Source organism: Annulohypoxylon maeteangense, assembly GCF_022496945.1.
Source record: "Annulohypoxylon maeteangense strain CBS 123835 unplaced genomic scaffold GGS22scaffold_1, whole genome shotgun sequence".
Taxonomy (NCBI): domain Eukaryota; kingdom Fungi; phylum Ascomycota; class Sordariomycetes; order Xylariales; family Hypoxylaceae; genus Annulohypoxylon; species Annulohypoxylon maeteangense.
Genome location: NW_025953248.1, coordinates 866120 through 891610, shown reverse-complemented (window position 1 = coordinate 891610; position 25491 = coordinate 866120). Strand labels below are relative to the sequence as shown.

Here is a 25491-nt window from a genome sequence, read left to right as displayed (position 1 = left end):
ATAATGAGAAAATGTAGATCTGCGGACATATCATTAACTTACTACGACGCCACCATGGGTAGCACACCACAGCACCTGCATACAAGCCCAGACCCGTGAGTTCCATGAGTCCTACGACTAGAAGATGACAAATAAGGGTTGCGTGTCAGGTCGTAGGTATCAACCTTATAGGCTCCTACAAGCCACAAACCCCGAAAATTTTAAAAACACAGCCGCTATTTTAATTCACAACCGCTCCCGCGGCCGTACTGAAATGGCGGACCTTGCGGATGCTTAGACTTGGAGATCGCACACGCTCTGTGTTCGGTACTCCCGCGCTCTACTAGAAAGCAGGGTTATTTAAGGAAATTTTATCATTCCTTTTCACCCTCCTTCTCTGATAGCTAAGTATCTAGCCTAGGACGCAGTCTAGTGCGGAAGGGATGGAAAGCTTCATGCAGACCCATGCTTTATACACTCCTCGCAGGATCATGAAAATCATGACATTATGATGAGCATCCCTAGCAGCAGTTCAAGCTTTCCATGCATGCTAGGTAGGCGGCAGGTTACTGGCTGTTTTATGTTCGACTGTAACCTCTGAGGACTGATCTGCAGCACCATGCCGGGTCTAGATCACGAGAACTAAGGGATCGAGAAGCAGTCAGATTTAAGTGAACTCCTTTAATAGGTTTGAACAACTATGCGAGACGTTGATATAGAGATGGTTCAAAGTTGTAAGTCAGCCATGGCGGTTTTCCTTCCCTTCACCGTGATGTCAGCTTTCGAAGTTCAATTTACCAAATGTCCGCGAACGCCTCCACAGACCCAGCGGCGGCGGCAGCGGCTGCTGCCGCTGCCCGTGCGGATATGACCCGCTTGTGGACCCTCTATTCATTCGGGGTGTCAGTGACGATCCTCAGAACATACGCTCGCATCAAGGCTATCGGGGCCAGGAATCTCCAAGCAGATGATATCTTGGTGTGGGTTGCTATAGTCCGCGCACTCCAAAGACATGATATTACCCCGACCCACGACTAAGTCTTCATAGCTGTTCTATAGCGCTCAGACAGCGTTGGCGCATAACGTAGGGGCCGTTGCCCAAGGTCTTGCTAATAATGGCATGACCGATGTGCAACGTGCCACGATCTCCCCTAGCGATCCGGAATACCAGATGAGGTGAGTCCTGTCTTTGATCTAGATAGAGAACATATGAATAAATATTAACATTCTCCAACTTAGAGTAATTGGATCGAAAATTCAGATGGCCGGCTGGGCTACCTATGCTGCGTTGATGTGCTTTCTGAAGCTGTCCGTGTTAGCGTTTTATATCCGACTTACGGTAAACAGTAGCAGATATGTAACCTCTGACCATTAGAACATTGCACTAACCTGCTACCCCTATAGAATGGGTTAAGTCGCCGATATCTCCTCCAGATACGGTTTGGATTTGCTCTCGTCATTGGGACCTCTCTGGCTTCGATCCTCGCAGTCCTCTGTGGATGTTCGCCTTTTTACAAAAATTGGCAGATCAACCCAGATCCAGGAAGTAAGTTAACGAACGACCTCAATCTTCCAACCTAAATTTTACTAATCCTGGTTAGACCACTGCCAACCCGCTATATCTCGACCTATCATCTGGACTTCATTTGCTGCCAATGCATCCACTGATATATATCTGATTCTGATACCGATACCTATGCTGTGGGGTTCCTCCCTAAGACTTATAAAGAAAGTGGCTTCTAGTGTTGTCCTGGGTGCTGGTATATTCGTTCTCGTTTGTGCTATGCTAAAAACTATTTTCGTCACTACGGTATGTCGTGCTATCGCCCCTGAGTATAATGGCAATGTTCTAATCAGCTTGCTGTGCATATAGGATCCTATCAACGGCGCAGAACTTGCTGGCGAATGGGGAACGGTAGAGGCTTTCGTCGCGGTATTCACGACCAACCTCCCTATGATCTTCCCCCTTTTCAAGGCTTGGTTGAAGCCAGTCTTTAGCGAATCCAACAAGCCATACGTAAAACGCAGCGGATTTAATACCATCGGTGGTGGTAGTGGTGGTAGCGGCGGATCTGCTAGTCGGAAGCGCTATATGGGAGGACCTCCTAGCATCAACCCGCTTACCACCATTGGGAACGACAGCCTAGAACACATAGTTAACGGCATCTCGTTGCAAGAGTTAGAGGTCTCTGGATCTGCTGCGGACCCAAAACATCCTCGAGACGGAGTATATATCTCTAAGAAAGTCGAAGTGACGAGCGAACAAGGAGGCATCGGAAATGACCGACGCGTTGGACGGGCCATTTGATGGGTTAGTATGAAAGGCGTCATTTTCCTATCCTTATACCCAAAATTGAAGGCTGTTCTACCACCCAGCGACGATACACAGGCGAGATCAAGTGGTATACTATCGTGTTGACAGTAAATAGCCTGAGTTGATTCTTGGATGCCTTATATACCCCACCGAGAAGAGAGTATTTTGTTGAAATTGGCAGAGTGACGTAAATAGAATTGTTCGAGAATCTTTGAACCCAAGCCGTCCAAGTCTGTCAAGCGGAACGGACCAAAGCACGCGGTCCACGGTAATCCATCGGCTTACATACCCAATACATAGTAGAGCGCAGGGGTGGAGATACCTAATCTTACAGTGAGATCCCCATAGGAAATTTTGTACCATTGAGTTGGTCACTGCGGCTTGACGTTATATCGAAATTTGCGCGATCAAGCACTATGTATAATGAAGGAATCCTTTTTTGTCGAGAATGACGTCAATCCTCATTATATTCTTAGAGAGGTAGAGTTAGATAGGTATTGGGTCCTTTAATAGACGTGTTAGTGATTTTGTTTAATTTGGGGAAAAAATAAATGATTAGGGCATGAGGCTTTTCACGAGGCGACAGCAAGGCCCGTGATACCCCATTGGATAAATTTTGAAAAATACGTACCGAATTTACCGCAGGTATCCACATTCTCTATAATTAGATTGTTTTAATTGGTTACCGTAGTTTAAGATAATTTACCTTCAAGGCTCGTATTATCTAGCTTGCTTAACCTTGTAGTACTGCTTGGCAATTTAGCAACAATCTGCTAGTAATATCAGCATCGAATTCTTTCTTGAAAATTAGAATCATGGTGTTGATTCCAAATAAGCCTTTCATGACATAATAGAAGAAGTCTGATATGTTCGGGGTTCTAATGGTGCCCTAGCCCGAAATTATGAGGTCCCCGCGATCATCACCAACGAGGTCTGAGCGTGAATATCTGTGCGCGGTATGTGCGGATGCGGGTAAGGATATGGTAGCAGTATATTTCGTACGAGATTATTCATTCATCGCTATGATACTAGGTAATTAATATGATTATTTCTCCCTCCAGTAATTCTGCAAGTTCGATCACATAGGTATTTGTCATTCCATTTTGCTTTTTAATATCGTACGTATGCACGCCCCCTTTTCATAATATACTGATTCACCAACATGCAGAGATAACATCATGTTCTGCAGCTATGGACATACAAACCTGCCTTCCTAGGCAATAGGTACCTAAGCGCATAGCTGATCTATATTCCAAGATTTTTACTCAAAACAGCAATGTGCTGGCACAAACTTATTCGCGAGGAAGAAACATTGTTCTGGATTGTTTCTACAAGGGAATCCCCCCTAAAACCAGAATGGATTAGGAAACTCAAGTAGGACGAAAGCCTTCAATCATTACTAAGTTTAGACAAGCCCATGCAAGAGAGAATTCGGTAGGTCAAATTTGCGTTGTCGATCATGTCCGCATTCGAAATGAAACACCCCAGCTCCCAGAGCGGGCAGAGCGGGACGAAGCTGACAGGCCACACGTGGGGATGAGCTGACAGGTCACATCGAGCCCCTTACGACCCCGGAGACGAGAAGCCGCCTCATTCGGTATTCGACATTACGGCGCCTGTGGTGCAGATATGAGTATTACCACGTACATACGCACATACATACATACCTACATAGAAACAGCCAGCAAAACAACTTGGTTGCCGGGAACCGTAGATCTCTTCTCGAAGAGCCCCCAAAGTTTGAATCTGTGAAAGCGAGAGGGCATAGAACTCCCCTTCTCTTCTTCGCTTAAGCAAAATAGTTTTTATGCATGTTCTACGGCGCGTACGCAGCACGGTGACGCTATTCAAGACCGGATAAACCAGCATGACTCGGACTCGCCTCATCCTTACATAGCACATACATTCGACAGATCACACACACAGACCTGAGAGCTCGCAACAATTTAAATAGGGGCCCCCCAAATGACGGATACGTGCAGTCGAGCCATCCCTGCACGATAACAAACAGAATAATTCATCAACCCTTGCCGCCCTCGTGCTCTCCCTGGGCTGGAACCACGTAGATTTTCGAGAACGCCTATCTTGGCTTTTTTTTTTTTCCTTATTCTTTCTTCTTTCGTCTGTCTATCTATCTAATATTGTTTCCTCTTTTTCCTTTTCCTGTGTCGTCACGTTTAGCGGGTTTCCTATTACCTAAGAATTCCAACGACGAATGCGATCTTCGAAAAGGAAAATATTCCACCGTGCTGTCACGGAACCTCGGACCGGGTATATATGTAAATGCTCGTCGGCGAGTGAGTGAGGGCACCTCACTCTTCGAAGCGGAACGCGAAGGGCGGTGGTGAGAGGGGGGAAAGGTCGAGGGACTGGGCGATTTGAGACCCCGATATGTCGGCCGCCGATGACCGGCTCACGATTCTGCGAAAGGACCTCGCGACGCCGACTGTCGACCGCATCGGAACCAACTTAGTGCCGCCCAATACCGAGGGCTTGAAGATCATCGTCTGTGGCGTGGTGCTGGTTTTCCTGACGGCGCTATGGACCTACCTGCGATTTTGGAGCCTCAGACAGAACGGCCGGGCGTGTCTGATAGAGGACTGGTTTAATGTTGGGGCGGTGGCTTTGTTCTATTGTCTCGTGGCTACGGATTTCGTCATGGTGCTTGTGGGTGGTATGGGTTACCACGATTATGAACTGCAGGCATGGCATCTTGCCCGACTCTTGAAGGTTAGTCTCCTGGACGTGCCTCATGAAAGGATGTATGGCAACATGCCTAGCCTCCGATTCCTTGGTGATTGTAGGCAATGAAAGTATTAACTTGTGTTGATCGATGTAGGCTATCTACGCTCGCCAATTCCTATACGCGGCTTCTTTAGGTCTCATTAAGATCAGCGTTATCCTCATGTTTATGCGTTCTTTCTTCGGCACAGTATTCATGTTAGCCGCCAAGGCTACGATAGCTTTGACGGTCGTCTGGATGTTGATGATCGTGCTTGTCAACTTATTCATGTGTCATCCGATCAACATGTACTGGGATCTTCAAATGCCCGGAGGATTTTGCGGGGATCAAAGGGCAGCCTTCGCCTCGGTAGGCATCGTGGATATCGCAAACCATCTGATAATTCTGATGTTGCCCTTGCCTATGATCTGGAAGCTTGGGGTGGAAATCCGATATAGAGTTGCCACCGTCTGTATATTCACGATTGGCATTCTGTAAGGAAGAATTCTGTCCTGGTGCCCGGATATCTTAACTAATTATTATTCGCCAAATGTAGTGCACTGGTATTCGGTACCATTAACCTATGCATGATCCTGCAAATCGACTACAACGACCTCTCGTACACAGCAGTCCAAACCACAATTTACGGGGCCAGCGAAATCGGCGTCGCCATCATCGTATCGAATTCTCCGCTCCTCCGACCCGTTTTCGACCGAGTGCTCCCGGTTTGTAGATCCGAAGTCTCAACGTGGCGAGAGAAGGGTAGCGAAATGGTCATGGCAAGGAAGCGCAAGAGTACTAAATCTAGCGGATTCACGCAGATGATGGGCGAATCGCAAGAGGATCTTGAGTTGGGTAATATGGGAGCGCACCGAGCGCGGCGGAACACGCATATCACGGTTGGCAAGCGGCCGCCGTCCCGGGATGACGATGATGACCGCTCCATACACAGGATCGTAGTGACGAGCGAGACTATAGTCAGCAGAGACAAGGGGGAGCTCTGATTTTCGAAAGATTTCTTTTCATCAAATCCTATGCGGTCTAGAAAAAAGGAAGCAAAATCGGGCGGCGAGGCTGGCATGATTTTTATCCATACGTTCAAAACGAAGGGTCTTCGCAACTAACGTTTAGACCATTTTCTCAGAGATGACTGTTTAGATTCTAGGTGGCGATTGCGCAAGAGTTAAAAAGTTTTCCCTACAATTATTTCCATTATTGCATGACACGAGCATGGTCTTCAGCAATTTCTACATGTCGGTACCTAACTAGACGTTATAAACCAAATCAGTATACGGCCAGGTTGGACAATGCCTGCTAAATATCACACCAACACAAATGGCGAGGGAGCTAGACGGTTATCCCGGGGACCATACGATAGGAGCGAATCGAGTTCGAATGAGAGGTATGAGTACAAAAACCAAGTTTCTGCTACAATTGAAATAGATAGGAAGATAGATAAATTTTGTAATTCCAAACGATCCATTCTGACCTAATTAGACCTGTCTTAATGACAAGTCTTGTGAAATGTCAACGATACTCATGATTGAGACGATAGTTAGGTCACCCCTATTCCAGATTGTACCTAGTGGGGAAGTCCGAGGCCAGCCAGCCACGTTCCAAGGTATTTAGTGATGTAAGACATCGCCACATCGGCCGAGTACCTATGCAGCTATGGTCCTTTATCTTAAAAAATCATATCAAGAATTGGCTGACCTAGCGTCTTAGGGAAAGCCCTCCTTATGATCGAAGGCAGCCTTCCCATAGGCCACCTAGTACTCGTCGCCTGCTGAATCATCTTCATGGTAATCTGGGAAATGAGATTAAGTTCCTCTTCCGTTTCAGATCCAGTAAGATCTTCTAGAGCCTCGCAAAAGGTATCCCAACCAGTGGTCATTCGAAGTGGTAGGTGGCTCGATTTATCTCCGGGAAACAAAGTCAACCCAACAGTCGAAACACCCAGGTCCGCTCCGTACTTGAAGAAGTCATCCAGTGTCTTAAGGTAGGAATCAGAGGCAGTAACTCTTGATGGGTTTCTGATACCCGAGCAAACAAAACCAACCCAGGCTGTAGTGAGAGGTGTAGGGTGCGCATTTGGATCGGCGCCATGATGGAGCAGGAGCGAAAAAACGGTATTATCAAGACCAACATCGAAGACTTGATGTCCGGCTAGCTGAAAGATACCCTGGCTGTAGCTATGAAGTTCGTTTTCTACTTGGCGTCGAGGACCAAAATCTCCGCAAATTTTACATTTAGTTAGATAGGCTGACCAAATAGACGCCGGTGGCTGTCGCTGAAATTTAGAATATCCAAAATAGGAACGCGGAGTTCCAAAGGTCTTTTCCCAGATCTTAATTGGCCCGATGGACACTCTTTGACAAGTATCCCAATCATAGACAATTTCGTTCGGATCGTGACCATTTCGGAGTAAGAGATGAAGGAATTTCTTTCCCGCGCTGAACCTACTGAGTGCTATAGCTGACCATAAAGCCGATCGCGATATTCCTTGAAAGTATTCCGCATTGTTAGAAAGCTTCATAGCAGCATAATCCAATGCACCCATCTGGATTAAGCATTCTTTGAATGAAGAAGATCGCGAAGGATTGTATAGGAGTCCGACGGGCGTTGACCATTGATTCAAGGATAATTCTTCCTCGGGGTATGTTTTTAACGTTGACATATCCTCGAGACAATCAATATGTTTGAAGACTTCATCTTCTCTCGCCCCGTTATTTATTGCAGCACCAACTAACGTGAACAGTTTCTTGTATACGCCGGAATTTACGAAGTATAAGACATCTGCAGGTGTCGGTTCATCTTGTTCCACCAAGTTTAATGTGCCCATCTTTAAACAAGCTACCCAGGCTTTTAGTATCGAAAGGTGAGCATTAAATCCTTCGCCATTTCTGGACTGGATGTAATTCACCATTTCAGGCGTTTTTAAATAGTCCGATGCAGTCCGATGGATAAATTCCAACGTATTCTGACGTATCTCTACTATGCAGCAGCACTTTGCAATCAATCTGCGAGATGCTCGGTGGCGGAGAGCCCGAACATCATTCTTACTTAGTGTCGTCCAAGGCATAGTAATCGCGTATTCTGGATCAGAATACTCGCGCTCATGCAGCAGAGTTACTGTCCATGGTAGTTCCAGTGACATGCCCGTCGAAATCAGTTGTATTTGCAATAAGTTGGCTGATTTGCGCCGATATATCGGCTCAACTGAATCCAGCATGTCCTTGTAGAACGCCTCTAGGCCTTTAGGGAGAGCATCTAACCTAGTATTCAATTCATCCATGGTATCGAAGTTTGTCAGTCCACGCCGAAGAGATTGTACAGCTAGGGTAACCCATAGAAATACGCCACTAGCCAAATTAGCAATATTCGAGAGGAACAATTGATATTCTTGACCACCTAGGCCAAGAGCTGGCCAACGAGGATGCTCCTCTAGGCGAGCCCGGGCGTAATCCATAATGTCATTTCTAGTCAGCTCGTGGACGTAAAGAGTAGATGACTGGTCGGCGCCAAACTGGTCCTGGAATTCATTCAAGGGTCGACTGGCAACACATAATTTAATCCGCGAGCATTCTGCGATTTCTGACAGAGTTCGACAGATGTCTATATAATCCCCATCGAATTCGTCAAGCCCGTCAATGAAAAAACAGAATTTCGTGGTCGAATTTCCATTCTCCTTTATGGCCCGGAAGCAGTTGACCAGTTCCTTGAACGTCCAATCCTGTGTGTGGAGGTGGGATGAATCGTTTTCCCACCTAGATGGACACACCTCCCTAATTAGTTCCGGACATCGTCGAAAGATTTCGTATAGGAGAGACTGAAATAATCCCTCCATGGATTTCTGCTTCGAAATTCCTAAGGACCAGAAGAAATGGCTCGCGACAACTACCCTTTCTGGAGTTGCCCACTGCTCTAATGCTTCCATTGTCTTTGTATGGCCGGCTAGAAATTTCATCAAGGTTGATTTCCCACTACCCGGTTTGCCCGTTATCCAAAAGACTCCATCTGACTCACGAAGCCATCTCAAAAAGCCATTTTGTCTCGTTATCTCTTGATCGGATGCCTCGAATATCCAGCTAAAAGTGCGAACATGAGCTTTGGAAATGTTCTCGCGTCTCTCTCCCCTCGTGCTATAATCGAGGCTACTCAAAATTGCCTGATCCCTCGCGATGTTGCGTTCTGTCAGAGACAATTGTGATAGCTTGTTCGTTAGTTCATCTAGATCGATATATGAAAACATGAAACCGGGCCTAGACGTCCTTGGCTCGCTAATTTGCAATTTTATTGCTTGGAGGTTGGCCGATATTTTCTCCAATCTTTCTGAATATTGAAGTTGCAGAGCTGCATCCTGGCCTTTAAGATTCTGCAGATGTTGATTCATATTTTGAAGCCATTTACTAGACTTCTATAAGTTTAAGACATTGGCATAAACGAAAGGATCAGTAGCTTACTTTGATATTACACATATCTGTAGTGTCATCGCCGATTGATGGTCTCTCAGGCGGCTCGTCAACCTTTCGATTTCTTGCTCTCCCTTCCAAGCAATTTTCAATGCAGCCCGGAAGCTCTTCCATGCGCGATGATCATCCTCGCCAACCTTTATGCCATTCAGGACCGTTAGAAGGCGAGAACAATCAGCACTGCACGATTCGGCAATGCTTCTGAGGGCAGGTTCGCTAGCTGTGCTCTCTGGGGTGGCGAAAAAGCCGCGACTTAAGTTAGAAAGGCGCTGATATATCTCTTCCAATGCGACTTTTGTATCTAAAGCCCCTGTAGAAGACTTATAAATTTCTACGCTTGATGATAACAGCTTCGTAGCAAACTCGATGAATTGAAGGATATTTCCCGCTAAAGAAAAAACCGATAGAGGGTCCATTATGCCGTCGTTGTATTTAAGAGCACTGCTGTTGTCTTTTTCTTCAAGAAAAGAGACATGAAGGTATTCACAGACAATCTTACTATGTGAGAGATGGGGAAAGCAGACCACTAGGCAGAAATGAATTTCTACTTATAGTTAAGCTGCACATCCTCTAAAACAGGTTGTTGGTGCTGTACACGAAAAAGGAAGAGGAGGGGGTGGCACCCAACCGCCCAATTGTACGCTGTTCTGTTAAAGGCCATCTTGGGAGGTTGCAATTAAGTAGAGGGAAAGGGTACCTATAGATTAATCTGCGTCATATTATATAGATGATGGTAAAGAAGAGGAAGATTGGTATAAAACACCTTGGTAACTACAATAAAGTTAACTATTATGATAATTAAGAAGCTTTCTTAACTACCAAATTACCTAATTATGCAAATTATCCTATTTTATGCAAGTACCTAGCGTATCAAGGTTTAACAAAACGGAAGGCGGTAAAAATCTATTTAGCGGCAGAAACGGCAGAACCCCACAACGGCGCAAAAAAATTTGGAGCTTGCCATCAGTTTCAATTGCTTTTAAAGTTCTTAACACAAAATTCTTCTTTCGCACCACCTAACTTCGCAATTGGCGCAAATGTCTTCAACGAAACCCAGTTTGAAGCGCAAAGCTTCTATAGTTGAAGTTGATCAAAAAGATCAGGCATTTTCTGACGATGAGTTTGGAGATGGCCTTCTTGAGGGTGTGCTAGACGACGAGTCAGACGATGAAGAATCCGAAGTAGAACATGACGATGACGATGACGACGTTAATGAAGATACTTTCGATCCTGAAAACGACGAGTTAGACAGCGACGATATACCAACCGATGATGAAGGCCTAGAAAGAAAGAAATTGGAGAATGGACCTGAGTCGGATCAAGAGGATGTTGGTCCTCATTATAGAGTTGAAACAGACGCCAACGGGGGGACGAGATATGTTTACGATGATGTCGACCCCGTCTACGACTCAGATGACTCGGATGCTCAAGAACCCGCAAACACGATTGGCAACATACCTCTTTCATTCTATGATTCGTATCCTCACATAGGGTACGATATCAATGGGAAGAAGATCATGCGCCCAGCCACTGGCGAGGCTTTGGATGCTTTATTAGACAGTATAGAGGTCCCTAAAGGATGGACTGGTCTTACCGATCCTGCCACCGGAAAGCCCTTGAATTTAAGCCAGGATGAGCTAGAATTGTTGCGACGAGTTCAAATGAACGAAATTCCAGAGGAGGGATATGACCCATATCCTGTAAGTTTTGCTATTCAATCCAATATATTCTTCGATCTAATTTGTCCACAGGATACTGTAGAATGGTTTACAAGTTTTGAAGAGACAATGCCATTGAGTGCCGCACCGGAGCCGAAACGACGCTTCTTGCCCTCGAAGCATGAAGCTAAACGAATTATGAAGCTAGTTAAGGCAATCCGGGAAGGTCGCATTTTACCATACAAGCCTCCAGAGGAGAAACAGAGAGAGGAGGAGGAACAAGAAGAAATCCATTACGACCTATGGGCCGACGAGACACCTCGACCACCTAACGTAATGCACATTCCAGCACCCAAACTCGCTCCTCCTGGCTATGACCTCAGCTACAACCCACCTCCAGAGTATCTCCCCACAGAGGATGAAAAGAAGGCTTGGGAAGAGACGGAGCCGGAGGAACGAGAAAAGGAGTATCTGTCCCAAAAGTACGACTCATTACGGAGAACTCCAGCATATGACCAGTTTGTCAAGGAACGCTTTGAGAGGTGCCTTGATCTCTACCTTGCACCCCGAATACGGAAGAACAGATTGAATATTGACCCAGCTTCATTGCTCCCTAAACTGCCACGACCCGAGGAATTACGACCATTCCCAACAGTTGCGTCGATAGAATATACCGGTCACGAGGGCAGAGTACGGTCGGTTGCTGTCGATCCATCAGGACAGTGGCTAGCCAGCGGCGGCGACGATGGTACCGTCAGAGTCTGGGGTCTTACAGATGGCAAACAGCAATGGCAAGTCAAATTAAGTAGCGAAGACCCGGTAGACGTCGTGCGATGGAGGCCAGGTCAGGAGGCATCAATTCTTTCAGCAGCTGTGGGCGAAGATATTTTCTTTATGATCCCTTCGTTCGGAAATCCGGAACTAGAACAAGCTAGTCGCGATATATTGGATGCAGGATTCGGGTACGCAACCAACGGCAAACAGCTTACGACAACTAACGGAGCGGCGCGAAAAGACCCACCTGCGAAATGGGCTCGACCTGGAGCACGACTGGAAGACGAAGGGGTGCTGTTAAAAGCAACAGTTCGATCGCCAGTGAAAACTATCAACTGGCACCGAAGAGGAGATTTTCTATGCACCGTATCTCCGAGCGGACAGAGGAGTTCTGTGGCTATCCACACGCTTTCTAAGCATCTGACTCAGATTCCCTTCCGGAAGCTACCCGGGTTGGCACAGGCGGCATCATTCCATCCTTCACGTCCCCTGTTCTTCGTAGCCACCCAACGATCGATACGCTGTTACGACCTTCAAAAGCAGGAGCTGATCAAATCAATCCAGCCCGGAGCTCGCTGGATTTCTTCATTTGATGTACATCCTGGCGGTGATAACTTGGTTGTTGGGTCGTATGATCGTCGTTTGCTCTGGCATGACCTTGAGATGTCAAACCGGCCTTATAAGACCATGCGATTCCATCCTCAAGCCATCAGGGCTGTAAGATTTCACCGGTCTTATCCATTGTTCGCAGACTGTAGTGATGATGGAACTTTACAAATATTCCACAGCAAAGTTGTGAGCGACCTGATGGAAGGACCGACCATCGTTCCCGTCAAGATGCTCAAGGGGCATAAGGTTGTTAATAAGCTTGGCGTGACGGACGTCGACTGGCATCCCCAGCATCCCTGGTGTGTAAGTGCTGGCGCTGACGGGACTTGTAGGCTATGGACATAAGCCCGGTTTTGTAGGAAATAATGTGTAGGTGTGTACCCAATGACATCCTGGCTAGGACGTTACAAAGAGTCATATAGCGACGGCGTTTTGTTAGAGAAATATACCTCTTATCACCCAAGATCCTTGCGCGTTCTTCCAAGGGTCTTAGGGTGGGTTTTACATACAATCACCGCCTCGTCACATCCAATCGAGATACAGCTTGTTGGTCTTTCGACCCACCATTTTCATCCGTTTGACAACGGCACCCAATCAACTAGTACATTTCTGTCTTGCCCTGCCATTCGTCGTGAACGCCTGCAAATCATGCCTTAGCATCATGACTGGCTAGTCCTAGTGTATTGGCGCATATACATGCAGTAGATAGGTCAGGACTCGCACGCAGGCCAGGCAACATGCATCCTTTCATTACTGCCCGATGACTCCCCTTTTTATATTACACTGCCTAAGATATTGCCGCACTTTACTTCTATTTCTATTCTAGAAGATGGCTTCTCCCCTGTCTTTCCTTCTGCTCGTATGATCACTAAAGACGTAATATCGATACCAAAGCCTTCGAAACGTCCTATGCATCTATATTTAAACTACCTACTATTTACCTAGTATAAGTACCAACGAGGCACGAGCCGCCAGAGCCGAGTCGTACTACCCAGCTAGACAATGGAGGATCAACGAGGGAGAAAGAATTTGAAAGAGAAGATGACGGTGATGCCCTACAACAACAGCTCGATTTTGGATATCTACCTAATTACCTTGGATATTCTATATCCAAAGTTGAAGAATGTCTAATGTTGGTGATGGTGATGGCGGATCCCCGATCGACCATAAACCTTCGATCTTGTCTACCCATGCCTAAATACAGACGAGCACAGACGCCCTTGGCGAGTCTTATTCCAACCGCTACTATCAAGACGAAGAACATTGGATAATGCGTGAATACCTACACAAGCGTCTTGGGAGACAGGCAATGATACTCACCTAGGATTTGGGCTACTTCTAACCCCTTTTACCCCTCCAGTATAACATTATATTAACAACTCATGCAATAAGCCCATAAAATAGCACCATGAACTAACAAATCTACGTACCCCTTACATTTTATTAGCTAATAACTATTTAGTGTTATCGTCCCTCTGGCCAGGGAGGTTTCCGATGGACATATAAGAGCCTTGATGATGTCCATCGATTACAATCAAGACTGCTAAAAGACAAGTGAGATGTCTTTGTAAGCCATCTAGGGTCAAAGACACATGTACCGAGAATATACACTAACCAATTAATAGTCACTTACAAAGTCATACCCCCTAAACTACCTAGTAGTTAACTTAGAACGGGTTTCTATATAATCTTACTAGAGCATGTCCCTCAAAGGCTTACGAACGAAAGACATTATTTCGTCCCTAGCAATCAACACGACGCTAAGAATACCTAAGATAACCAGTCTATCTCTCTAATGGTGGGAAAACTATAAACTTATCTCGATCGAGCCTCATCGTCGACTCTATTACAACCCTGAAAGGGTAAATACTATGCTACATACTAGTTCGGAAGATGAATCAGGGGAAATGGAGAGTCACAGTCACAAGCTAGGCATATTCAGTAAAACAAAAGGGGGGGCGGCATCACTCAAGATAACTTAATCGACATCCAATGACATCAAATATTGGTTAGGAACCGTAGACTCGATTCGCAGACTACCAGCACTGGCGAGCTTTCTCTGCAGGAGACTTAGGGGATACTCTTGAAATAACATCAATACCGCGTCGTTCCCCTCACACTTAAGACGGCATTGAGGGTATCCGAACTTCAAAGGAGTAAACACAACAGCTAGGATGGATATGACGTTATGATACTTACCTAATATGACAAGATGGAAGCAGAAACACAAGTTGATCTCAAGGAACCAAGTCTAGACCGATCACCAGGATCAAGTTAGACGGGCCAAGCACGAACATCAGCCCGATTTTGACATCAAACACAGACACCACATAAAGGGGAAATGGAGAGACAACTAGACCCGGGTTCTCAGGGTATTAAATAAACAAGAACCAGCAGCTTACCTAAGGACGGCACGACGCATACCAACATCTGCACCAGGCACCTCCCCAGCACCTCAGGATCGCACCACTCGCAACGCCACAAAACAGCCAAACGGTTATCAACGGGTCCGCCTCCCCGAGCCTCAGCGACGCCAGCACCAGTCGATCCTCAACACACACATCTCAGACACTCAGAAGGACCTTGATAGACACGTCAGCACGCGCAGTACGTAGCCTTCAAGAAGATTAGCAGCGAAGGATCGAAAGAACCGGTAGTCGCCGACATCAACACATGAATCTATCGCAGCCATCCCCGAGCACGCTAGCATCGAAGCAATCTCCAGTACGCCCCGCGTTCCTACTGCTCAGGGGCTAAATGCTCGGTTCCAGTCCAGCCATCCCAGAGCCTCAACTGCAAGCCCCAGTCAAACGGCCTAGACCACTCCTTTCCCCGTCCGCCTCACGTTTATGTGGGGGATTCTGGGTGCTTGGTTTTATTAGCCCAGGCGGGGGAGGGGGAGGAAGGGGAAGGGAGCAGGGGAAGGGAGCAGTGGATGACTCGGGCCGAGAATCCCCTTCGACGACGAGGACGACGACAGTTTACGTACCAGGTAGTAGTAAGTAAGGATCCCAGGTAATCCACCGCGCGGTGCCGGGTCCCGCGGCTTGGACGCACGATCTACGATGAGCCTACCTGTGCAGCAAGGCCGGAGGAAATATCAACCATTCGCTAATCGAGGCGAGCATCCATCTGCAGTCTGCATTCTCATCCACGAGCTTTATTCCTCTGTCGAGCGCGGGAAGGAGCGAGAAATGGGGGGTTTGGGGACATGGGTAGCGTAAGACAGACCGCCGTTCCAGTCTGGGGAACGGCGAGACGCAACGGGAAAACACACACCCACACACACACATACACATATTAGGTACGTTCCCCTGACATGATGTGATGACAGGAGCGCAGCCTACATACCGACGCGACCTTATTCCAATTGTTCGCCGACGAGAAAATCCCCGGTTGGTCGATGGGCGATCGATCTCGCCCGGGATTTACGGGGACGACGGGGGGGGATGTGTGGTACGACATCCTTCCGCTGCATTACATCAATGCTTTATATGCGTTGCGATCTTTTTGGGGAGAGGGTGAGTGTCGGGGTTGAGCGAACGGCTGCTTTCTGGCTTACCTGCTAGGTAGGGAGATAGGTACTTACCTACCTAGTGCGTAGGAGGTGTGTGTCTCCTCTCGTCCGTTTTTTCTTCAGGGCTGCGGTTGTGTGGTTGGGGAGGCGGACACGTTGAATGCAGGTGCGTATCGTGCAGATCTTTTGTCCATCTTGGCTCTTTCTCTAGTTATTTTCGTTATTTTTTCTAGGGGATTTTTTTCCCCTTAGGGCTGCTACGGTGCCCATGGGAGGATCGATAGAGGGGCATGGTGTGGTGTGCGTTTCAGGCCGATGCTGCATTTCGACACCTTAGGATTCTCACTCGACGGTCTTTAGGGTCAGGGGATTCGTGCCGATACAGCGATGCAGTGATGCTGTGGAAGCCCCGGAAATTCGGTACCTAAGGGGTACTTACTCTAGTAAATCTAGCGATTAACTACCTGTATGCTTTTATTCTACATTCCCCATTATTTATTCTTTTTTTTTAATTTATTGCCCTGATTTCGGGGCGTTGTACGTCGCTCCGCAGCAGGATCGGGTACTTGCATTTCAGCAGAGCGGACTCGTCTCCGGATGAATTATCCAGTCGTTGTCTGTTTTTACAATGCGAGATTGAAGCCACATCTGCGTAATCAGGTTGCAAAAGAAAAAAAAGAAAAGGGAAAAAAAAGTCCCGACAGCCTGGCTACGAACTGTTGACCTGCATGTGATCCAAGTGGATGGTTGTGGCAGAGCCATGCCGCATGGGCGGGTTAAGGAGTTAAGGATGAGGAGAAGGAAGAGATAATAAGGAATGATAATGGGTAGAAACCGATTGCGTGAAGACTTCCCCCACATGGCAGGCCTAAGTTGGGTCATGTTTTCTGAGTCAGAATGGTGGCATTCGTGGCGGTGCGGAGAATATAGTGAAAGGAATTTGGGGTTAGGCATCGATGCGTGATGACGGTGAGAGAGGTCGCTCACCGTTCCCATCTGCTGTGTGATGAAGCACGACGATGGTGATAAGTGGTTGCGCAAGCGAGGCCAGCATATCCCCATAGGGTAGGAGTTGACAGCTAAAGACCGAAGGCTTAAAGATCTAGAAGCGGCTAATACTACGGCATGGCTTTAAACTTAGCAGGGTCGCCATCGCCACCTCTTGGGTTAATCAAGATCGCGGGACCAAGGACGCCTTGGGTACACGTTAGGTCTCGACGAAAAGTCACCGGGGAGTAAGGTGTGTTACGAGATTAAAAAAAAACGATCGCATCTATTGGCTTTACATCACCGATGATTACATGATCCTTCCAAAGAGCAACTACCGCAACGCCGTACGGCTGCTTTTAATGAAACGCCAGTGATTGTCAGACCACTCGCCCGAATAGCTGTGCTTTTTGTGGCCATTGAAAAGATGGATGGGGAATAATAGAAACATGACATTAGCGGTGGTAGACACAAGAATTATTCCTTCAAACAGTGAACGGAAAAGAAGAGAAAAGAGAAAAAAACAACACATTTCCGTCCTATTAAATACTCAAAAACGCCAGACCAATGATCATAAAACCCATACAAAAATCGCTATTATCGTCATCGTCATCTTCCTTAAACACCATTACCTAGTATCCGCGTCCGCAATGTCACTAGCAAAGCTAGTCTGGGGCGTCGAAATGTCGTTCAAATGGGCCCCTGCGTCTCGGATGATGTCCGCTAAAGGATCCTCGGGCGCTGGCGGAACCATCACATAGTTGGAGCTCATAACCGATGCCTGACTTTGAGGGGCCGAAGAACCTTCCAAGTTCCCTGTGCTTAAGTCAAAGCCAGAATCGGCATGGAAGTCAACTGGGAGGCCAGCTGGGTAGTTGACGTTATAGCCCATCTCCCAGTCGTGGACGTTGCCTTGATATCCATTTTCGTTGTTGTGGTTCAATGTGTCAATGGCTTGGGTAGTCAAACGTGCGCTGCCGTTTCCGTCATAATTAAAATAATCATGGTTAAGGATATGGTGCAAGTAGCGGCGACCTCTTAAGGTGCTCTCCGTATAAGTCGTAGAATCAGCATATGGCTGGTACGTATAATCGCCGGCGCCGTCCGTCACGTGCACCGATTCGGGTATAGCATCGTCGGTCTCGATAGACTTGACTCGCCTTGGTTGGGTATTATAGCCGCTAGGTTGAGTTGACGAGAAGTTGTCTCCATTGAGATGTGGCGGACGATACTCGGTATGGCTGCGGGTGTAGTAGTGCTCCTCTCCATTCTCCCTCTCTGACTCGGAGACTCGGCCGGTGGGGGGGATGTTGTCGGACAGATGTTTCTGGGCAGGCATGTTGAACGATGAAAATAATCGTAATAAAAAGTTAAGGAGGTTAAAGTATGACTGTCAGGCAATTCGAAGTCGAATAGCAGCTCGACAAGAGAGATCCGTATTAGACGGGATGCCCTTTCGATCCGGGATAGACGTATTTGGTATGACACGGGGGTTTTCTTGTCGGTATAGGTGCGGAAAGGAAGTAATGTCTTGGGAAGGATACATCCACGGAGCAACACGTCTGTATGTGTAGTCGAACTTGATATGATATAATAGTATATGTGAAGCTGGGTGGGTACCTAGGAGGGTATAATAAATGTTGGTGTAAGTCCTCAAGTGTTATGATACCTAATAAGAAAAGTATACTGGAGGGGATGATTTGGGAAAGAAATAGGCGGGAGAGGGTTGGTTTATGTAGTGACTAGTCTGAAGTCAACTATTGAGTATACGTATGTCCTGATTTTATATTCTTCTAGTATAGTTATTTTATTTTATTTCTCTTTAACTTACCAGAGCCCAACGACAGATCCCGTCTAATAGCTTTTATTTATATTTCCTACAAAACCTTTAGGATTAGTCTAGTTAGGATTGATTCTCTGTGTGACAGTACAAGCAAGTGGGCTATGCGACTACTCGCCATGTATTGTATGTAGGTAAGTATATTCAGGTACCCCTAGTATACAGTAGAAGTTTTTTTACCATACTGCTCGTGTCACCTCCAGGTCTCGTACCTCCTGTGTATATTTACAGTACGCATACGCACCTAGACCTAGGTAGGTGGTACGTAAGATACAAGAGACTTCGACATCTACCTCCGGTAGTGAGGACGGGCTTAAAATGGATACATATCCTGGTCTACTATTTCTTCCGCCTCACTTTTACGCACCGTTTTGTTTCTTATATGTACCTAACTAATATGTAAGTATTCTGATATCCTATCCTACCCTCTTGTATTAATGGTCATCTGGATGAGCGGTTTTTCTCCTTTGCATACTCCGTGTTCAGGTAGTAGGTAAACCGGCCAAGCATTCGAGGGGCTATCCCAAATAGTAGAGGCAGGTATAGGTACAGTACTTACGAATTGGGATAAGGCAGACCAGCCCGTGTATGTGGCCGCATGAAGACCGACCGGAGAACAGAGAACGTATCACGGAGCTCCCAAAAAATACTTTTAAGGGTGTCGGTAGCTTGCCATATCGACTTCAAAGCGTGGGGGGGTAAGTAAACCGCATATCACGACTTCCAAGGTTATACTACCTTGAAAATAACGACTTGTAAAGACTGCGGGAGGTAGTTCCTAGGTAGTATCCGGTTTCTAGGGTACCTATCGTCGGCAAGGGTTACTAAAGGTCAAGGGTTACCCCTGCTAACTGTACCAGTACAAAGCGTGTCAACATCGGGCTAGAACCCTTATTCAAGCTTATTCTAATTCCCGGATTTAAATCTTAAACCATCCATATTGATGGATTGGCTCTAAACATGCAATGAAGCCTCTTATGACTGTATCATCTGCTACTTCGCGCATTATATATCTGCAGCTACGGAAGGGATGACCATGTTGAACAAGCATTGTGCGAGCAACGGTGAAATATCTCGTCCGAAAGATATACTGAATTCACCAAACGCAAGCATGAATCATCCAATGAAGGTATAATGAGATTGTAGCGCCGATAGCCTGCTGATCTCGAGGTTTTATGACTATTACGTAGGTAGGTAGCTGTCTGGCCCGTTCAAGGTTGAGTCGAAACAACATGAACACATTCAGCAAGATACCTAGTATCTACCTACCTACCTCGGCACCAGGTAACTCTGGACGTACATTTGCAAGAGACTTGACGCGCAAGAACATTTGAAATGTGCCTACGATGTCTAGAGGTATGGGTGTGTGTTACATAGTACCTACCAACTACCTACAATATGCATGTCCCAGGAACATGGTACGTAGGTTGTGTAGGTGGTTGTCTCACATGTAGGGACTTTACGCTGGAGAACTAGGTAAGTACTAGGTAGGTAGGTAGGTAGAGATCTAGGACTCTACGCTCGGCCTATTTCCCGACATCGGATTGCGCCTAGGCTGCGCTACCTTTCTACATTATTTTCCCCAATGGATTATTAATGGACTTTGAGAGATAGCTTGGGCAACCAACTAGTGCGCACCCCATTATGGGATACTTACTAGGTAAAAAACCAAGTCACGTAGGAGTTCGTGGCAATAAAATACGCAAGACGAAACTGACTGTGCCTAGGTATGTATGCAGAGTACCGGCTTACAGAATAAAGCGTTCTCGATCCCCTTACTGGTTGGATATTTAGGTACCATACTGATCAGTCTGTCAGTCTGAATTAAAGGTGGACAGGGTATCTAGGTAGGTAATTACTGAAAGGGGTATAGTAAAATCCTACCCTGTACCAACGATATGGTACCCTTTTTATCATCTCGATTTATCTACGGGTCTTAAAGATTTTTTTCTTCTTTTGATGCGTTGTAACTTTTCCGGTGAAGGCTCCCACAACCCAAGATGTAACATCCATGGACCATACCATGTAAGTAATTATTCCACTGGCGTAAGGCGATGGGGAAAAGTCCCGGATGGTTGAGATCATCGAGCAACAAGAAACATAACTAAAAGCAGTTCACCGAGATTAGAGAATGCACGTACTGTATGAACACGTTTCTCCCCATTTTTAGCTTGCAGTTAGAGCTACCGGGATGTGCTGCTGCCCCGTGCCCGTGACGCCGATGCATAGGAGCCATGATAATAATAATAGCAGCAGTGACAATAATAAATTCCAGATTTCTCGAGACATATTCCGTAATCATTTTGGTAATCATCCTTCTCGATGCCTTGCTGGGATGGCTCGGATCCATTTTTTCCAATCTATTTCGATACCGAGGTGACAAGTCTAACACTTGATGGCAATGTAGCATGAAGAACATTGTAGAGCGTACAAAGAACGAATGCCATCCTACAGTGTACACACACGGACACATCGAAATTTAGGTAGGGGAGAAACTCACCGCTCCGTCGCTTCGCCAAGTGCGCTATCCCATAGCTCTTCACATCCTACTGTGCATACTATGAGTATGTCCCGAGGTTGATCTCCACGCTGCCCCGGATGCCTCGTGGATAAACTGCTTACCCTTTACCACCATCTTCCTCCCCCCCTTGTCGGTAACTGGGGTGACTTGTCAAACATCCCACGTTCAATAGGCGGCATCGCTTAGGCATACCTTGCCTGCTTAAGCGCGCGCTTTGAAGTAATAGTAGGTACCGACCTATCTAGGTAGTATGCATTCTCGTCAATCTTCAATCGTTCATCCTTCCTCGTCCTCGGATTATCAGTGGCAATAACTATAGCCTACGTTGCCCATAAGGGTTTGTCAGCCGCTCAGCTGTTAACCCGGGGTTAGGTTATTACATGTCTACGTACAGACGTCACTTCATTTGTGACTACCTACCTAATCATAGATTCATAGCAAGTGTTCGACTTTTCCCAAGAAAGAAACCGACAGTGTGACCAAGAACCGTAGCAAGAATACAGAGTGTGGTGACAGTTTAACGTCAATTACACAACGTGGGTTGGGGATTGGGGGTGGTTTTCTCGCGGGGCTGTCTTAGGTACTACAGGCGAAGATTATTAAGGGATTAGCACATACTACGGATGGTTAGCTCCCACCTATACGCGAAGCTATCCTCATTACTTAGGCATTTAAGAGCTAAACAGTCCCCCTAACTCAGCAAGCAGCCTAGACAGTCAGAGCCACTAAATAAGCCGAAGTACTAGGTAAATCATTAAAGAACCGAACTCTCTCTTTATTAAGAACTAGTACAAGCTAGAAACAAGGGACATCTTACCTCGTACTTTGGTTTAGAGCATACATATGAATTATATTGTGGCGTTTAGTAACTGCTACGGTACATAGTTCCCGAGTCTGTAAGGTGAAACAGAACTGTTGGAGTCCTACCGCACCCCCGGACCGTAGGACTTTGGGTTTCATGGTAAGTAACGTTCTATGGATTAGGTACTAGGCACTAGGTAGGTATGTAAGCAGACCTCTAGGACTAGGACTACCTAGCTAACCTGTTCCTTGAAATATCTTGCAGGCGTAACTAGATTCGTAATCCCAACTATGTAAAGACAGGGAACCTTTGCAATTGGCCAACAGCAAGAGTCAATTAATTTAAATCAATTCGAATATGGATTCTTGCAGATAGGCTCTGCCAGTGACCTATGACGAGTCTGTAGCGACAAGGTTCCTCGACTCTCCCCCTTTTCTTTTCGACATTCATCACCTATGCGGCCGGTTCCGGACCCGCCAAATAGCCCTAAAAAAGTGCAAGGTGCACTCCTGCGCCCTATGGAATGCTTCCAGAAACCCATTTAATCATGCAGGGTCTGATCAGATTCCGATTTCCTTCTTCGCTACATCACATAACAGGGGACCCTGACATCGTCAATGTTTACCTGATCTTGCCAACCACTGGGCAGAACCTGAGCTTATTACTGGCACGTCACAAGTTGCCACTAGACTTGGCGTATTGGAAAGAGAAAGAGAAATATATCTAGGTAGAGTTATTGTTAATCTGGAATCTTCCCGAAAGTCTTCCGTATGCTCAGTACCTAGCGTCTACCGTAACATCGATTTCTAAGGAACACGATGCTACGAATATCGTATGAATGCGATGTGATTACCACTACGATTAAGATATTACTGCAACGACGCACAAGCAGGGCATATTTTTACTCTCGGATCCATTGGCGACAACTTGGAAGTCATGCAGCAGGTAAAAGGGGTAAAATGCCGTAAGCTTAGGTAGATATTGGCCATATACTTCGTACCTACCTAGAAAACATTCACTTGTTATTCAAGCTTCTCTGCCCACATACGTACGAACATGTAGGCGCATGCAGATAAAAAGCAAAGACTTTGAGACAAGCGTCACCTTCGCAGTCACCAGGCAGGATAGTCCACTAGCTACCCACCGTAGCCTTGATTATGGATTTCTAATTCGACCAAGTACCAGATACCTATTATATTACCATACCTAAATTTCTCCACTTCTGCGATCCCGGGGTTGTCCTACGCACTTATTTACGTCGTGCAGGTCGTGATGGCTAACATAGCGCAAAGCAGTTTACTTACATCAAAGTCATCAGTTCTTGGCTTGACTCTTGGCTCTAAGAGGCGTACGCATCGCATGTCCAATACCACATTAGTTCTACGACGTACATCCAATGTACGTATGATCCAGTTGATGTAGCCTACATGTATGTAATGTACGATCTCTTCGATGGCTCAAACGCCCAGTCCCGAACACACAGTAGGCAAAAATATGCATGGAACCTGCAAGGAACCACACGAAAGGAAAAAAAAGAATTCGAATTATTGGTGCCGCGCAATCCAGGCGGTATGCTATTTACTTAGTAGCTTACGCCCACTTCTAAAACCGCGATGATGAAATCGCGATTCCAATATTACAACGCAAACCATCGTCATGTCCGACACCTCTTAGCTAAGATTACCTCTTCTGCGCGCTGCGGTTTTTCTCCTGCATTCACACACTCTCTCCCACTTTTGCTTTCCCCCGGTCCCCCTCCCTCATCGCGACGCAACGTCGAATAGGAAGTATTCCATTCTCCTCGTAGCACAAACAATACGCATGAGGTAAGACGACGGGTGAGCGGATAATGTGGCAGAGCGTCCCGTTCCCTGCTCTTGTAATTCTGCCACCACATGCGTAATACAGAGTACAGACCTGCAACTTACACAGATTTGCGTATCGCACATCCACTCGCTCATCCGTAAGGGGAATGCTTCTCGAAAACTTCTTTCAGCTGGGGCTGGCCCGAGCGGTAGAAGCAATGCTAGGCGACGCCGGCTCTGCACTAACATAACCACTACCACCCACCAAGAGCAGACCAGCGAATCAGGTCCGACGAGAAAAGTCCCTAAACACCCATGCCAGGAGAGAAATGCGACCTTTACGTCGCAAATGGTAACCCCCCTACCGTCGCCGATCCCGTCTACCTGCCTGATACATCTGTCCATGATCCCATCCAGTCCGCCAGTCCATCCCCAATGGACGCGCACATACATACATAGACTTAGACTCATCCATGGCCGTCGACCTATGAGAGCCTCTTGTATAGGTATGTACCTATCGTACGTACAATACAATAACCGCCAATCCAATCGACGTTGCGTCACCAAACCAATAGATCTCAACCCAACCCAACCCCATCTTCGCGCATCCTATCGCATCCAGGCTAAAAAAACCCATCCCATCCCATCCCTATCTCCGCGTCCAACCCTCGCACGTATGTATGTATGTATGTAACAATCGCCAATCGTCCTCACCGCCACAGTCCCCATCATGCGGCTCTGCTGCTCTCCCAGGTCCGGCCGCGTTTTCGCCGTCCCCTAGCTCTTGGCTCCGAGTCAGCGAGATTGTGTCACGCATTGCATTTATTTGCGAACCGCCAATCCACGTATCGCGGTTGCCGTCATGAGCATGTATTTCTCGCATGCCTTGCCTTTCCCTTTAGAGCCAAAGCCAAGCCCAAGCTTACTTAAGGGTATGCGCACGTACATACATACAACACGCATACCTACACACATACACAATACACGCACATACGAATCTTGCTTTTCCCTCATACTACCTATCTACATACATCATACCCCTAAGTCCGCGAGCTTACCTAACCAACCGACCTTAGCCCATAGTGACGCAGCGTAACACACGAACGAGCGTTTGCCGGGAACCAAGCCCAAGCCACGTCAGAAAACGGCAGGCTTCGAGAATGTCAGCAGGTCAATTCCATGCATTAGCGCAGAGCTCCTCCAGCGCACCCCTGCCGTCCCATCTCCCATCTCCAAAACCACGGAGCGCTCGACTTTCCCCTTCGTCTTTGAACTTTAATATACGCACGGTATGTACAAACATCCCCCATCCGTAGTACTAGCAGCCCAACGCGAATCGGTTCGCGCCCCCGCTGATGCCAATGCCAATGATCGCCGTCGTATTAGCATCCCCTGCCCTGCATGTAGGTATATAGTCCGTAATCTGATTCCCACTAGCCCCTAGGTAGGTAAGTACCTCATACCACAAGAGTACCTCAGACCACGAGAGTA

The 25491-nt window shown here is 46.8% G+C and overlaps 5 protein-coding genes across 5 annotated transcripts; 3 read left to right on the top strand and 2 right to left on the bottom strand.

Moving 5' to 3' along the window:
• Window positions 1–271: 271 nt before the first annotated feature.
• On the top strand, window positions 272–2472 carry GGS22DRAFT_148981 (uncharacterized protein). Its single transcript, XM_047959069.1, has 6 exons — window positions 272–972; window positions 1028–1155; window positions 1219–1318; window positions 1384–1525; window positions 1581–1789; window positions 1853–2472. The coding sequence occupies exons 1-6, from the start codon at window positions 781–783 to the stop codon at window positions 2285–2287; spliced, it is 1206 nt and encodes a 401-aa protein (XP_047823550.1). The 5' UTR covers window positions 272–780; the 3' UTR covers window positions 2288–2472.
• A 1968-nt stretch (window positions 2473–4440) lies between these two features.
• GGS22DRAFT_3118 (uncharacterized protein) lies at window positions 4441–6171 on the top strand. Its single transcript, XM_047966783.1, has 3 exons — window positions 4441–5023; window positions 5133–5509; window positions 5572–6171. The coding sequence occupies exons 1-3, from the start codon at window positions 4685–4687 to the stop codon at window positions 6017–6019; spliced, it is 1164 nt and encodes a 387-aa protein (XP_047823549.1). The 5' UTR covers window positions 4441–4684; the 3' UTR covers window positions 6020–6171.
• A 432-nt stretch (window positions 6172–6603) lies between these two features.
• Window positions 6604–9978, bottom strand: GGS22DRAFT_3110 (uncharacterized protein). Its single transcript, XM_047966776.1, has 2 exons — window positions 9479–9978; window positions 6604–9424 (listed from the first exon to the last, which is right to left on the bottom strand). Exons 1-2 carry the CDS (start codon window positions 9901–9903, stop codon window positions 6700–6702), a joined length of 3150 nt encoding a protein of 1049 aa, XP_047823548.1. The 5' UTR covers window positions 9904–9978; the 3' UTR covers window positions 6604–6699.
• A 524-nt stretch (window positions 9979–10502) lies between these two features.
• Window positions 10503–13140, top strand: GGS22DRAFT_3106 (ribosome biogenesis protein erb1). Its single transcript, XM_047966774.1, has 2 exons — window positions 10503–11187; window positions 11239–13140. Exons 1-2 carry the CDS (start codon window positions 10525–10527, stop codon window positions 12871–12873), a joined length of 2298 nt encoding a protein of 765 aa, XP_047823547.1. The 5' UTR covers window positions 10503–10524; the 3' UTR covers window positions 12874–13140.
• A 4289-nt stretch (window positions 13141–17429) lies between these two features.
• Window positions 17430–18865, bottom strand: GGS22DRAFT_3105 (uncharacterized protein). The gene has a single exon (XM_047966773.1). It carries the CDS (start codon window positions 18369–18371, stop codon window positions 17661–17663), a length of 711 nt encoding a protein of 236 aa, XP_047823546.1. The 5' UTR covers window positions 18372–18865; the 3' UTR covers window positions 17430–17660.
• Between the last annotated feature and the right edge of the window lie 6626 nt (window positions 18866–25491).